General features: G+C 34.5%; 1 protein-coding gene across 1 annotated transcript; it reads right to left on the bottom strand.

Annotated features, from left to right (window-relative positions):
* Positions 1 to 1370: 1370 nt before the first annotated feature.
* Positions 1371 to 12940, bottom strand: LOC130821102 (putative 1-phosphatidylinositol-3-phosphate 5-kinase FAB1C). The gene is made up of 11 exons (XM_057686741.1): positions 11260 to 12940; positions 9853 to 10590; positions 8767 to 8920; positions 8340 to 8684; positions 7419 to 8144; positions 6960 to 7291; positions 6073 to 6199; positions 5820 to 5981; positions 4335 to 5723; positions 3978 to 4244; positions 1371 to 1900 (listed from the first exon to the last, which is right to left on the bottom strand). Exons 1-11 carry the CDS (start codon positions 11781 to 11783, stop codon positions 1646 to 1648), a joined length of 5019 nt encoding a protein of 1672 aa, XP_057542724.1. The 5' UTR covers positions 11784 to 12940; the 3' UTR covers positions 1371 to 1645.
* Positions 12941 to 14794: the final 1854 nt, after the last annotated feature.

Raw genomic sequence — 14794 nt, 5'->3', positions numbered from 1 at the left:
CACCAAAAACTATTTCTAAATAAAAAATGCTAATAATATACTCCCTCCGTTATTTTATTGACGTTTCAATAAGAATTGTTCATAAAAAACTAAGAAAAACAATATTTTTTAGATTATTGACATATTATATTGTTGAATAATAAACTTAATGTAGAAAATATGAGCACTACTAACACTGAAAAAATATCAAATCTAACCATGTCAGTTTGGTAATTGATATTAAATGGTGAAAATTGTAATAAAAAGTTAGTCTAATTTTAGTAGTAACGTTGGTGAAATTTAATCTCCATATTTATTCTTTTTCAACAATATTATTTTCTTCACTACCACGGAAAATTGTGGTATTAGGTGGTAATGGAAAATTTTTAAAAAAAAAATTTTATGATAAAACTTTTTATTACTATAAAAATGACATGATACATATCATAAAAATTTATACTATAATAATTCTCATTAGAACTGATTAGTATTGTTAACTAAACTTACCGTTAAGGATTTAGGGGCTTGTTGTATATCTCATACTTCAATGCTACCTAAATGCAACTAACCTTAATTCAAAAAATGGATTATTAGAAGTACAATTAGGTTGATGGACCTTTTCAAATTTCAACCAAAACATTTCATGGATTTAGGAATTAAAATTAAAAGATGTCATCGTGTATAATATAAGAATAAAATATCATACTTATAGAAACTATGATTAGGGTTTGAAAAGAGATAAAACGACAATCTATATTCATAAATGAGGATGTAGCAAAAGAGTTTCTTAACTCAAAATATAAAAATAAAATACATTTGTACTAAAAATTATGCAATACCGAATTTTATATATTGCATATTGCAATCATGCATAACAATGCATTCAACTAAAATTTGCGTCTATTAGATTCGACTCTGACTTAGTCTTTCTTTCTCTTAGCCTACACTTAATAAAATGCTTATCTTGTGATCAAGTGAACGAAACAAAACAGAAATCTGTCTACGTGAATATATTGCTTAAAATTTGTTTCAACATTTCAGAGTCAGTGAATAAAAAAAATCATTATCAATAAAGTTGTACTAAATTTTTTTAATACATACTTTTATAATGCTATATTTATTTTTTTTGGATAAAAATATTTTATATTTATTAATTTGATGCCATTTTAAAAATTAACTAACAAAAAATTTATTAGATTGATCGAATTTTATCTTAGTTAAAGTAAATATCACTATTTCAAAATAAGATCATGATTATCACCTAAGTCGGCCTCTTCTCTCAACCTGGTATGTAATTTACCTTTGTTTTTCTTTTACAAGGAGCAGCCAATATACTCAACGGACAATAATCTTTGAAAACCTTAAAACTAAGAAAATTGGAACCATCCATGTGAGCACAAAAGTTCATTAACATTACTTTGCACATGGAAATCACATTTTTTTTCATTCAATCACTTTGGTATTGGGCCACTTTGTGCCCCTTTAGAGAAAAGGAGTCTTTTTAATGCTATAAAATCTTCTGTTTCATTGAATTTGCTACAATTGCTAAGAAATGTTCTCATATTAAAAATACAAATGTAGTAAATTCAATGGAACGAACGAGTACATGATTTGTGAACCAAAAAGAATCAACAGTAGAAAAAAGTGATGAAAACAAAACCACAGTTCATGATGACCATTGATCTGGTACCGTAAGAAAGTAGTTAGTCATTGCCTTTCGAAATCTTCGCTTGTACTGTTTCGGGGAAATTATGGTTGGCGGAGCGTTTTTTAAGCCGCCTAGAATACCCGAAGCCTTAACCCAAGTCTCAAGGTGCTTGTCCCAGGTATACTGTCTCATAAAATCAATAATCCCAAGCACCAGCTCTTTCTTCTCCTCGTCCACACCCACCAGTAGCGAGTAATCCATAACGTCAACAGACTGCAAATGATACAAGTCAGTCTTCAAACATGGATCAGGTCATGCACTATGACGGATGCAAGAAATAAAGAGTTACGTGGTTCACCAACAAAGTATTGAAAAGTTCACAAGAAACCGCCAGTCGAAAACAAATTATATAAATATTAGGATTCGGAAGAGTAAAAAATGTAGATTAGCAAGACCCCTGAATATACATCGGAAATGTCATTTTAAATCTCAAGGCATCCTAACAAAGAGTGCATGTCTATGTGTGTGTAGATCTTTTCTAGCGGAAGTCGGATAGAAAGATCAAAGAGGACGAGAATGGCAAATGGGGGCAAATGATCGAATTGTTGGGGTTGATTTGGTTTGGTTCATTTAGCCGACCCCAAAAACTAGGATGATCAAGGCTTTGCTATGGTTGTCATGATTGTTGCTGCTGTTATTAGATAGGGAAGATGGCATATGGGGGCAAACGAAAATCACATCACAATAAAAAAAAGGACGGATGGAATCAAGTATGATATTCGGTTTAAAAAATGTCGACTTAAGTATTGCTTGCATATGTAGGCTATCGAACTACTACCTATGGCATATCGATTACAAAATACACTAATTTAGTTTGTTAGGAACATACAGATAATGTTTAGTTCTTGATTATATCACACATCTATAACATCGATGGTAATTCGGTATTATGTTTACGGATGCCGAGAGAAAATGTGGCTCCTTCCCCAGAACTATTCCTAGCGATAAGACCAGTTCAAAGGAAAGGAATGCTCCTGATTACCATAATCAAGAACTGAGTCGACATGAACTAGTTACATATCGGGTTAACAGTATAGGAAGATTACGTCTGTAACACTACACAAAGTGAAATACGGGAGCAACAATAAGCTAGTTGGGTTTTCAGTTCTAACCAGGGGCGGATTTAGGTATGGGCATCCCTGAGCAACAACAGTATAGATATTAAGTTAAAGCTGCTTGGTAAATGAGGAAGAAGGTGAATAAAAGCTTTTCAAGAAGCTTTACCTTTTTTTTTCTTTTAACTTTATAATTACTTTTTAGAAGTACTTTTTTAGCATTGTTATTAGAAACTTGTACTATCATTGACACATACTCTTCTTACCACACTACTACTTTATGTAATTTTTTTTTACTAGTACTTTTTACTATTCTTTGTTTCTTTCTTTATTAGATTAAGGTTTTGTTTGACTTTTAATGAAACATTTTTTTTGTTTATCTTGATAATGAGCATTATGAAAAAATTTAAATTTTTTTTAATTATTTTGCAATGTCCCATTACTCGTATCCAATAATAAGATAATATTCAAGTATTCTAGAATTTTAAATTTTCGTACTGGATCCTAGAATCCACACCCGTATACGATACCCATACCTGAGTCCAAATAATATAGCATCCACCAGTCGCCGGTCACCGCCGCTGCCATAGGAGACCTATTGTCTCCTGTTGTGCTGTCGTTGCCCGTAACATACCTTATCATTTACTCATATATTTTTTTTCCTAAATTTAATAAATTATCTATGTTTTATCATTGATATGAAAGGATAATTATTTTATAGGCATATATAATGCAAGATGCTAGTAATAAGGAGACTGAAACATAAAAGACAACCTTATATTATCATCCACAACCTTATATTATCATCCCTAATGCTAACATAAAAGACAACCTTATATTATTATCCCTAATGCTCCATGAGGTCTTGGAGTATAGAGGTCAAGAATTCTTAATTTGTGCATTAGTGGGTCTTCTTGCATAATAATAAATGTAATCTAGGTTATTTTCTTTTGGAAATTTGCATAAATAAAAATGAAAAATTTAGTTGTTAATTTCACAAACGAAACTCTTCTAGCACTTTATCCATTTGGGTGCCCCTGGGACTCTAATCCCTAGATCCGTCACTGGTTCTAACTAGAGTTTTTCAAATTTGATCCGATTTAACGAAACCAAGTATGACTCGAATCAAATCATCAAGGATATTGGTGAGGCAAGTTCCATTTCGGGAAAACCTCATCATATTTGCTATGGATATAAATGAAATAAAACCCTTGACAATGACAGAAGAAACTTACAGCAAGAAAGGATGTATCATTCCAAACAGCTCTCTCGAGTCTTCTTTTCGCTTTGCTTCCTAGAAAAATGGGATTTGTTCTCAATGTTTCCAGGAGATTCATATCTAAAAGCACATTGTTCGTTCCTGTTGTGTTAGGATTATAACGAGACCGAGAAGAGCCCTTTAGATCATAAATCCTTGATATACTTCTTTTGTAGAACAGATTCTCCATCACCATCAAATCCATTTTTGTTTCACGCCCACCTTTCAAATGCTTCGCAGAAACCTGTTCACGAGAAAGATCAGAGATACCGTTCCAAGTTCCACTCTCTGGCAAACACAAAGAGATGAATTAAGGGAAGAAAATGGCCCGAACCTGAAAGATACCAAGCACTTTGGCAAGGCACGTTGGACTTCCCGAGTCTAGAGAATCATTCAAATACTTAAAATAATCAGCTGCAAACTCCTGGAAAGATTCTAACTCCGTCTTGGTGACTTGCTTAATAATGAATCTCTCGTCCATAGATTTTGCAAAGTACACGTTACTCTTTCCGCCCTGTGCGTTCCACCTCCTGCAGCGGCTCAATGACCGTAGAAAATCCAATTTGCACGGGAAACATTTTTCTTGCAGTGTATCAAACTGCTTTGCAAAGTAACATATTACAGAAAATTTTGCTTTCCCACCAGTAGCAGCTGAAGAATCATCATCGAACGAAACATGTAGGTGAGGAGATCTCTTCACGTCATTCGCCAAAGAATTATTCCTTGATAGCACGTCTTCAGAGCCATAACTTCCGTAGTTAATGTAATCCAATTCTAGAGAGCCAAAAGATTGCCAGGATAAGAAAGTTGAAACTGTAGAATCCTCTCGCTGTATGTCTTTGACACCCCAACTCGCCTCTTGTTGTAGCCACTTATCGGAGACCCAGTCCTCGTACTCTTTAGAACTAAGAGCATATGATATCACACTGGTGGGTTCATCATCATAGACAGCAATAACCATATTGCTCTGACCTGTTTTCGGAAGCAGTAAACGAGGACCTTCGTCCATATGAGATGTAGAGATAAACGAAGGTATAGAAGGTACCTCATTCGGATAAACTTGAGAGAAGGTTCTCGTAAAATTAGCCGCAGGGTCTTTTATCATATTTTTAAAGTCTCCAGAAGCATGAAAGGATCTGACAGCAGAGAGTTGAGATGCCGAATGCAACTTTCGATGCAATTTTTCTTCCAATCTCATAGCAGAGTCAAAAGAACAGAGCCTTGCAGGAGGAATCAGCCTTTTAAGACGCAAATTATCAGGAACAGCTTGAGATGCATCTGCATCAGTGCCTGTCCACGCGGAATCTATTTTATCCGATAAATCGGCTGCAGGAGAGTTCACTGTTCCCAAGGATTTTTTACACATCGAAATTTCTCCATCCCCGAACACTTCTTGCTGCGGTAAAGGTTGGAGGCAATCTGAGCTCGAATACGCATGTAAATGAGACTCAGTGCACCCTCCCTTTTCTGCTTGATCATCAACAGATTTGGAATCCCTCACAATGTCATTCTTCAACTCTTTAAGATCACCATGAGATGTAGTATCCGCAGAAGCTTTTAGCTCGAGACTTTCAGAATTGAGGAGACAATCCAGAGAGTAAAACCGACGGTCCCATGCATGCGAATCAATTAAAAGGGATCTTCGAAGTTGGTTAAGCTCTAGAATATCATATGCTTTGTTACCCATCTGTAAATTGTCTTCCAGAGCGTGTTCAAGCACATCCTGCGAATTATAATAACACAAGGTTCAAGAACCATATAATATGTAGGCTTTGCAGTAAGAAATGAAAATGAGTAGAACTGCCAGTCTAAAACTCACGAAGTATTGGTTTCTTTCAATATCAAGCATGTCTTTCAGCTCTAGAATATGCTTATGCAAATCGGTTGAATTTACACCGCTTCTGGAAGATGTACTCTTTCGCTCCATGACCAACAGAAGATCACTGACGTTGGTGTAGAATTTTGTCATTTTACTTTTGAGCTACAATTAAACAATGAAAAAGAAATTGATGATAAAGAATCATCTGAAAGAAATACAATGGGAACAAACATAGAAGGTGCCCGGAAACTACCTCTTCTACCTCTCTTTCCATCCACCCCTGTGGACTTTGGCCATTATACTCGAGCATTGAAGGGGGTAGATGGACAGTGAGGATATCGATAGGTGAATAATGGAAAAATGCGACCATGCTTCCAAACCTATGACATTAATTTAACAATTGCAAAGTGGTTAAGTGTGTTGCGTTCAGACTACCAAGAGACAAAGGAACATGGCCGGTTCTAGGGGTATCCTGGGTAGCCGACCGCCCAGGGCCCCCGAAATAAGGGGCCTCAAATATCATCATCATCATACCCAGTGTATCCCTCTCATAGAAAATTATGGTCAAGGTCTGGGGAGGGAAGAACGACGGCAGCTCATACCCATAGAGGAGAGTGCGGTCAAAGAGTCCCTCAGCTCGAGAAAGGTCTTCAAAGAGAGCGAAACCTGCAACTTACAAATAGAATAAATAAAATACGTACAAATAACTAAAAATAAAGAGAAAAGTAAAGAAGGAGCGATAATAAAGGCAATGAACAATGACAAACGATGGGTAAAAGGGACGGGTTTAGTAATCTAAGACGTGAATAAGGCGCCACCAACTGCCCCTATCCCTGGTCAGGTCCTTGGAAAGGGGGCCTCAAATATTAAATGGTGCTATTTAGGCCTGGTTCCGAGCAACACTTTTTAAGTGATTTGTTTGTAAACTTTTTTTATATTTGAAGTAATATAATGTTACAATACATTTTGTCTTGAATTATCTTTCTTAGAGTGGAAAAATTATTATCTTTTAATATAATGAATGACCCCATTTTAAAAGACATCGAAAAAATAGGATCTCCAAAATCTTTGCTCCGCTCCTGCATTGGAACCCACGAAAATGGCACAACAGCAGGGCATATAGTTATCAGATTTAATTACCCGTAGAAACGGAGACAATCTCTTTGAAGAGAATGACCACAGCTGGCAACACGGTTAGCCGTTGTGTGGTTTGAAAAGCTGAGCTCTAAGAATTTTCCAAATGAAAGGCCCCATGCAGCATCAGATAATATAACTCTACGGGTTGCTGGTGGGACACCATCAATTTGTGTGCATCTAAGACACCGATGCCACATCCATATTTTTCCATCCCTCTCTCCAGGAAGCTTTACGGAGTCCAGTCGCCTAACATTTATAGTGAGGACTCCCTGCTTGTGAGTATAACATTGCACATGTGCTTCAACAGGTTCATTACAAGACCGACAAACAGATGCCTGGAGAGGTAAATACATTGTCAAGGAAGGCTTGAAAAACTACGAATAAGTGCACTTTGAAGCACAAAATCAAATAAGCAGACATAACTGATACAGTGAAGCAGAATCAAAAAGGTAAACAAATAACCTGATCAAAAAGGGCATCACATAGGTATCTTCCAAGTGGCTTATCAGATGAACCATAAAATCTGATGCGTAAAAGCCGAGAACGTTCACAAAGAGTTCCCTTAGAAACACAATGGCTTGAAAAGGACACCAATATACTCTGACAGCTCTCAGTTGCTGCAAGATAGTCACCCGAGACTTCATTTTCATCAATATATTCCACCTCTTTGAGTTTCCCTTCCACTGGAAACACTTCTTCAAGCAATTCAAATTGCACAGGATGTATAACATCAGCAGCTGCGTCAGTGAGACCAAGTGAATTTTTATCGAGTACAGGGGACGTAGATTTAAAAGTTGCAATGGACAGTGAACCATCACAAGGATTGGGAATCTGTTTCTCAGCACCTGTAGTATTCACAGAATGACCCGAAGAACTAAGAAGCTCCAATACTACCCGTTGTTCGAACTCCATTTCTCCAACAAATCCTTCTAATGGAGCTAACACATCTCTAGATACTTGGCCTGGAGCTACATCATCAGAAAAAGATACATTCGTTATTGCATCATCAACAGCAGCTAAACTGGCTGGTACAGAATCAGATGATTTCGGAGTCATTTTAGGGAGATGAGCACCCTCATCTGCAAGAAAAGAAGTCTCCAAGAACAGATGGTAAGCTGCAAAGATTGCAAAGTGAACGACATGCTTAACCCTCTTCAGCTCCTCTCGACGTAAACCCTTCAACAAAACCTATAAATACAAGAATCTTGATTATTAGGATATTCTCAAGCAGTTCATCGGTATATTCAACCAAATCAAAACACTATCTCATAAGTCAAAATACTTGATCAAGAAATTGTTTCAGCTCCATCATGGCCCTGCAGTTCTCATAGAATACAAAAGCGGAAAATTTTTTTAAGTACTATAGGGTACAAAAGCCATTACCGTACAACCTAGTCGTCTAGGGCAACCTTCGAAAAACATCAAGGTTTTGGATGGTTTCCTATTGGATTGCTTAACCATCTCAAGTTCTTCAGCAACTTTCTCCAGGCGGAAAAGCTCACAGTGTCCAAGTTGAGCCACAGAAATTTTATCAGCAGATGGAGTAATCTCAGCACCAGTGCACCTTGCTATCCGCTCTAATACATGTCGTTTAACATTCAAAACTAAAGAAATATCCTTTTCCAGCAAATATTCCTGTGCATATGATGACACACTTTTCTCAACCAGCAAGACGTTCGTCCGATGGGCCTCTATTTTTGAGACAATCACCTTAAGATGGTTCATTTCCTGCATAGACCAAAAATCAGATTTCAATTTGACATGTAAAACCATACGTGCACAATATACACCCGAAAAATCAACTGCAAACCTCTTCTAATAATGTGTTGAATGAAGCCAGCTGATTCTGAGATCTCTGGTACTCAAGTGATCCACCTAAGAGCAATATCCGAGGGGTTTTGTATTGAGAAGTCATTCTCTTATGTTTAATATTCTTTGTACAAACTATACCCTTTACCAGAGTGCTGCAAACAAATAAATCCAATGTTAAGAAAGATTGAAACTGGAGGTGGAGTGGGCAATTAAGGTTACGCAAAAATCTATAATAGCAAACATAAGAATGGTCTATAAATAATTCAAAATAATCAAATGATTCAAGCTATTAATGTAATAGATAGGAGGTACAGTTAGTATCCGATAGTGATTTGCTTGCATGCTCATATGACTTCTATCCTACATTCAGCGCCTTTTTTTTTCTTTACATGTATTCAGGCAGCGCCAGATGAGTAGAATCACATGATTCTGAAAGTAGCATCTTATCAATCCAATAATTCTACAGCCCTTCTGCTTTTGCGTCACTTTTCCGTTCATTTCTTCCTTTTGTCCAATATTTGTTTAGAAAAACATTCATAGACATAATTTTTAGGATTGCGATCTAAACCAAAATGGTGCTACAAATCCAAAAGCATCCACACGATTGAAACAATGGTAGACGGAGGAGCAATATTGATTCAGGATCGCATCACATGATATATAGTTATTTTCCCTACCGATTCTATATTCGTTTTGGATTTATGATCTGATTTCTCTTATAAATAATTAATTTGTGTGATTGTGTATCTATATGTTGCTTTTTCCTAGAATTACTACCTTCACTTCATATTTATTTTTGTGTCTTTTGTTTTTCTACTTTTGAAAAATTTTGTTAAGATAAAAAATTAATACAATTTTAACATATGTACATGTGTGCATGTGCTTGAAAAACATCATTATGAAAGTCAAGAAGCATGTAAGGTTTAGCTATCTAATTTTAACTTTAAGCACTTTGAACAAATCATATAAAAAAATTCTTAACATTAATGAAGTATCATTGTCATATTTTAAAAAAAATGAATGTAATCCGAGTAGAATTTAAATCCTGACAACAATGAACAAAAGGATTCTAAAAACATCATACCTTTCATTTGGACTTCCTGATGATATGCATTTAATCTTAACATAATTTCCGGGATCCATACTGCCCCCCTTTTCAGTATTCGGCTTGACAAAGTTAGCAGCTTGCCAAGCTAAATTGCTAACAATATCCAACCAATCTGGACCATTTCCATTACCAACTTTGATTCCTTCATCTTGTAGTAACTGTGATACAAGAGCTCTGAAATGTCCTTGTATAACGGCCCTTAAGTTTTCCCTCTGCTCCTCAATTTGGTTTTCCTTTGCGGGAAATGAATTAGGGAGGCAGGCGGTAGAAGTGAACACCCCACCTGATACTCCTACAACGTCATCATCATCATCATATTCAAAAAAATTGCTCTCACCCTGACCATCTTCGTCTTCAGGGGGTGGAGGAAGCCAGATATGACCATTACTTTCAAAATCCAAAGATTTATAAAGTTTCTCATTATCCTTTTCAGATCCACGATCACCATTCACAGAAGCACCAGTCACAGGAGAGGAACAGCTATATTGAGGCTTAGGGCTGTCACCTCTAGTTTGCTGTACAGAGCGCCCAGCACTAGGTGTATAAATATTGAACCTAGAGGGGCTATCTAAGGGACTCGAACCCGCTGACCTGAAACTATCAAACTCATTCCTAAAGCTAACACTACTCGTGTCTATGTCAGAATTATCATGGTAATAATCACTTGCAGAGCTGAAAAAATGTCTCTCGGACTCCTCCGGTTCTTCATCACTCCTATAACAACATGAAAATACAATTATTTCCCCCATGGAACCAAGGATAGCTATACAAAAAATGGTCAAAAGGGAAAATGGCAAAAACAATTTTATGTTCAATAACCAAACAAAAAAAATTCATAACATTCGAGTAATGAATCCAAATGATTGATCTAGGTGAGGCTTTCAGGGAATCGAGGACGAATCAAGTAATCGAAACAAGTCCATTGTACTAAACATGTAAGCAACTTATAGTAATCTTTCACACTTAGGGTGAGTTTGGTATCCATTTTTTGGAGGTCACTACCGAAAAACGCATAACTCAATCTGTTAAATATTCTTTGTTTCGAATCTAAAGTAATGTTTACATTACTTTCAGGAACTGGAATCCTCTAATTTGTTATCGCTTGTAATATTGTAACAAATTCCCTTAACTCATTCCCTTTGCTCTCTTCACATCAAACAAATAATAACAATAACACTTACCATTATCCTTTACTCTCTTTATACATTCCCTTTCCATTACATTTTAACTTGTCATATCAAACACCCCCTTAACGTGATTTTATCACAAATTAACTAAATCAAATAATCACATGAAAACCAAGCCAAAGCTATCAAACTCACAAGAGAAAAATAATCAGGAATTCAAGTGTAAAATCATTGATTGATGAGTAAGAAAACTTACTGAAACGGTGAGTGCTGATGGGATCGACCTGAAAAAGACAACATTCTGCTTCTGTTGATTTTATGCAGAGAAAAGGTATAATCCTGGAACTCTACCGAGCCGGAAACACCATCCGCTTCAGTACTCGCAGCAATTTCATCACTATTTAACTTATCACAAGCCAGGGGCCATATAGGCTCCGGACTTGCACGTGGAGACTCAGAAGGGTAAACTTTTCCAATATGCCTCTTACAAGATTTACAGCAAAATTTGCAGACCTTTATAAACTTCTCCAATTGATCACGATTTGAGGTAGCAATAACAAGCGAGCGACTACCCTGGACACAAGGGCCACACAACAGCCTTCTACAATCTAAGCAGCTATATTTGTGGCATAACTCAGAAAACTTCAGTTCACACTGGCAGCAACAGTTCTCAGCCATGTTCAAATCAGAAGACAAATTTGAAGAATTGGTTTTACCCAAATAAACCCAAGACCTAACCTTGTTAATTAGATCTAACAAAGGACTATCAGGCACTCCCATCCAATGAAATTACCCACCAAGTTATACAACACCATACAATCTTTGATCACAAAACCATACAAAATCTCTACCTAATTCAACTTTATGATAAAAAAAATATAGAATAGAATTCTACAATTCACCTAAAGTGTGATCAATAAGCTGTTTTCAATCTGAATTGCAAACAAAACAATACAACCCACAAAGAAAAAAGTTGGTGGGAGTATACTCTCAAGGAATTGAGATAATTTGACAGATCTATCCCAACTTTCCTTCTGCTTCCTCCTTTGAATGTAATTATAAGAAATTATGGTCCTCCAAGTTCATAAAATACTGAAAAAGGAGGAAATCACAACTAATTCCTATTATTTACACAATTCATAAGGATGGTTCCACTTGAACAATTTCAAACTCACCAACCAAAACAAACACCAAACCAGAAGATTAAACCCAAAAGAGTAATGAAAAATTCAGTTCAACCAATTCCAGATTCCTCTAGATTTGAACCCACGAAGGTTTGCAGCATCCAGGTATATATCAAAATACAAAAAAGCACCAGCTTTTAGAAGCAGTATGGATATTCAGAAATCTTCATTAAAATGGAAATAAATTTTTTTAAGGGAGAGCAATTAATAGCTTTTATTGTTCATATCTTATCATATATTGATTTGGGTATTTCATATATTGAAATGGGTTTTCACTAACTTCAAGATAATCGATACCAAAAAGGAAAAGAAAATGAAAAAGGTCATGTATGAGTAAGTTAAGATTGAGTAAAATAAGGGAAGTGTAGAAAAGAAGGAAAGTAAGTTAAAGATACTTTTTTTTAAAGAAGCAAGCGAAAAAGAATGAACAAGAAACTTGTTTTTGCTGCTACTTCTGCCATTGGAGAAGAACAAGAAGCAAATTCTTCAATCTCAAAACCACCCAACTCCATTAAAATCTCAGAACAATAAAATCAATAATACCCATTTCTCCTTCTTCTATGGTTTTGCTATATCAGTTGAATACAACTATAATCCTTTCTTATTCCTTGTTTGGCGCTCCCCCAGATTTTCTCTCTCCTCCCAGCATGGCAAGAAACGCACTTTTCTCTCTTCTGTCTGTCCCTTTTTTAATGTTTTCTCATTCTTCTGCGTGTGTGTATTAATTTTATTAATAGTTTAATACTCAATAGGAATTCACATTCAGTAACTATAACTGTATAAGAATGAAAAGTAGGACTACCCATCAATTTTTAAATTATTAAAAAGTTGTAGGCAGCTTGCCTGCTTTAATCGGAGGAGGTGTTTGAGGATGTCTAACATGTTCTATTATATAGGGTTTTAAAAAATTAGTGGTTTTAATATTAAATTATTTAATATATGTTAGATATATTAGATGTTTAAAGATATAAAATTGTTAGAAAAATATTATAATTTATCAATTTTTGATTCGCTTATAGCTTTAATGAAGATAATATTTTTCTTAAACTAACCACTATTAAGAAGTAGTAGTATCCATTCACCAATAATTCATGCTTTTATATTTTATCTATTTAGTATTAGTTGATAGTTTACTAATCGGGTCAACTAAGTTTTTTTTTTCGATAAAATACCCCTCTGGCCTTCTATAGCTAACTCCTATATGTGAGCAATCCAAGGTAAAAGAAGAAAACGAACATTTATTCGCAAGTAAAAGAAATATACGAATCAAATAAATTATAAGTTAAATATATGAATAAAAATTTAAAAAAATATAATTCATAATCATAAAAATATAATAGTAAAATATATAATAAGACGGACTAAAAAAGAAAATACCAATAATAAAAAGGGAGTTGGGAATATAGTATAGTATTTTGATTATGACAAGACCAATTATTTTTATCTATCGTTTTCAGTTCTTCTCTTAAACTATACTTCTTTGTTGTCTTTATCACACAAAATCTTATTTCAAGTGATAGAAGTATAAGGATGATGCAAACACAGGTGTAAATTAGGCGAGGAAAGTTAATGGGCAAGTTTGGAAATTGAGAGGCTTTAAGGTATCATTGGCCATCTTCTAACCCTACATTAGATCTTGAAATAGCTTTAATGAGCAGAATATATTTGATATAATAAGGATACTAAGTTATGGGTAGATCAATTGAGTCATTTTAGGTGGTTGATAATTTTACCGATGTTCAAAAATCAAAATTCAAAGTATTGGTAATGACTTTTAAGTATTAAATAATTCGATTTTTCTGATCTATATACGTAGTAATATTTAGGTTTAGATTACAAAATAGATGTTTTTTCAAAATCTACTATAAAAATTTATTATATTTGTCAATTTTAGTGAATATATCAAATAAGATTTCAACAAATTTACATATTTTGTAATCTAAATCTATACAACTTGTGCATAGGTTAAAAACGTATATAAAAAACTAAATAAATAAAACTAAGGTTTTTCTAATACAACTTTTTTGTTTTAATGTTTTATCGACTTTTTCGTTTATTTTATATTAAAGTTATCATAAAAAGTAATTTATTTTAGGTATAATTTGACTTATTATTTATTTTTCCTCCATTTCCTTGATCATGATATTCTTTCTCATTTTTACCATTTTTGACACAGTTTTGTATGAGAAAGTCTAATTGAGAGACATGCCTTATATATGAGTTAAATAGTCTATCTCATATATATTGTGAGAATATAAGTTATTTGTTTAAAATCATCTCACTAAAAAATCATATTTCACAAAAATAGCTTATAACTTTTTCCTACCCTTTTCTGGCCTTAATTATACCCTAAATTATTAACAATTTTAAAAGACATCAATTTTGTATTTTGTATTATGGTCTGTTCATAATTTTGTAGTCTGCTATCAATCATGCATTTGTATTGTAATAAAGCTCCAAAATTTGTCAAGCTTTAAAATTATAAATCAATCGAAATCAAAAAAAGTTAGATAGATATTAATCATGCCATCAAATAAAAGTTGAATAAAGATTCAATAACCCAATAATTGCATACTAGAATTTAATATAAAATTCTTAAATTTGAAA

Source organism: Amaranthus tricolor, chromosome 8 (assembly GCF_026212465.1).
Source record: "Amaranthus tricolor cultivar Red isolate AtriRed21 chromosome 8, ASM2621246v1, whole genome shotgun sequence".
Taxonomy (NCBI): Eukaryota; Viridiplantae; Streptophyta; class Magnoliopsida; order Caryophyllales; family Amaranthaceae; genus Amaranthus; species Amaranthus tricolor.
Note: the sequence above shows the minus strand (reverse complement) of the source record. Positions and strands in the feature narration are given on the sequence as shown.

What these genes read in the sequence shown, in the direction of transcription:
- LOC130821102 (XM_057686741.1), bottom strand. Translation starts at nt 11,783, where the DNA reads ATGGGAGTGCCTGATAGTCCTTTGTTAGATCTAATTAACAAGGTTAGG. An exon ending in AAGTGCTTGGTATCTTTCAG is followed by an intron (nt 4,245 to 4,334) that starts GTTCGGGCCATT and finishes TCTCGTGAACAG; the next exon opens with GTTTCTGCGAAGCATTTGAA. An exon ending in ATGATACATCCTTTCTTGCT is followed by an intron (nt 1,901 to 3,977) that starts GTAAGTTTCTTC and finishes TATCATTTGCAG; the next exon opens with TCTGTTGACGTTATGGATTA.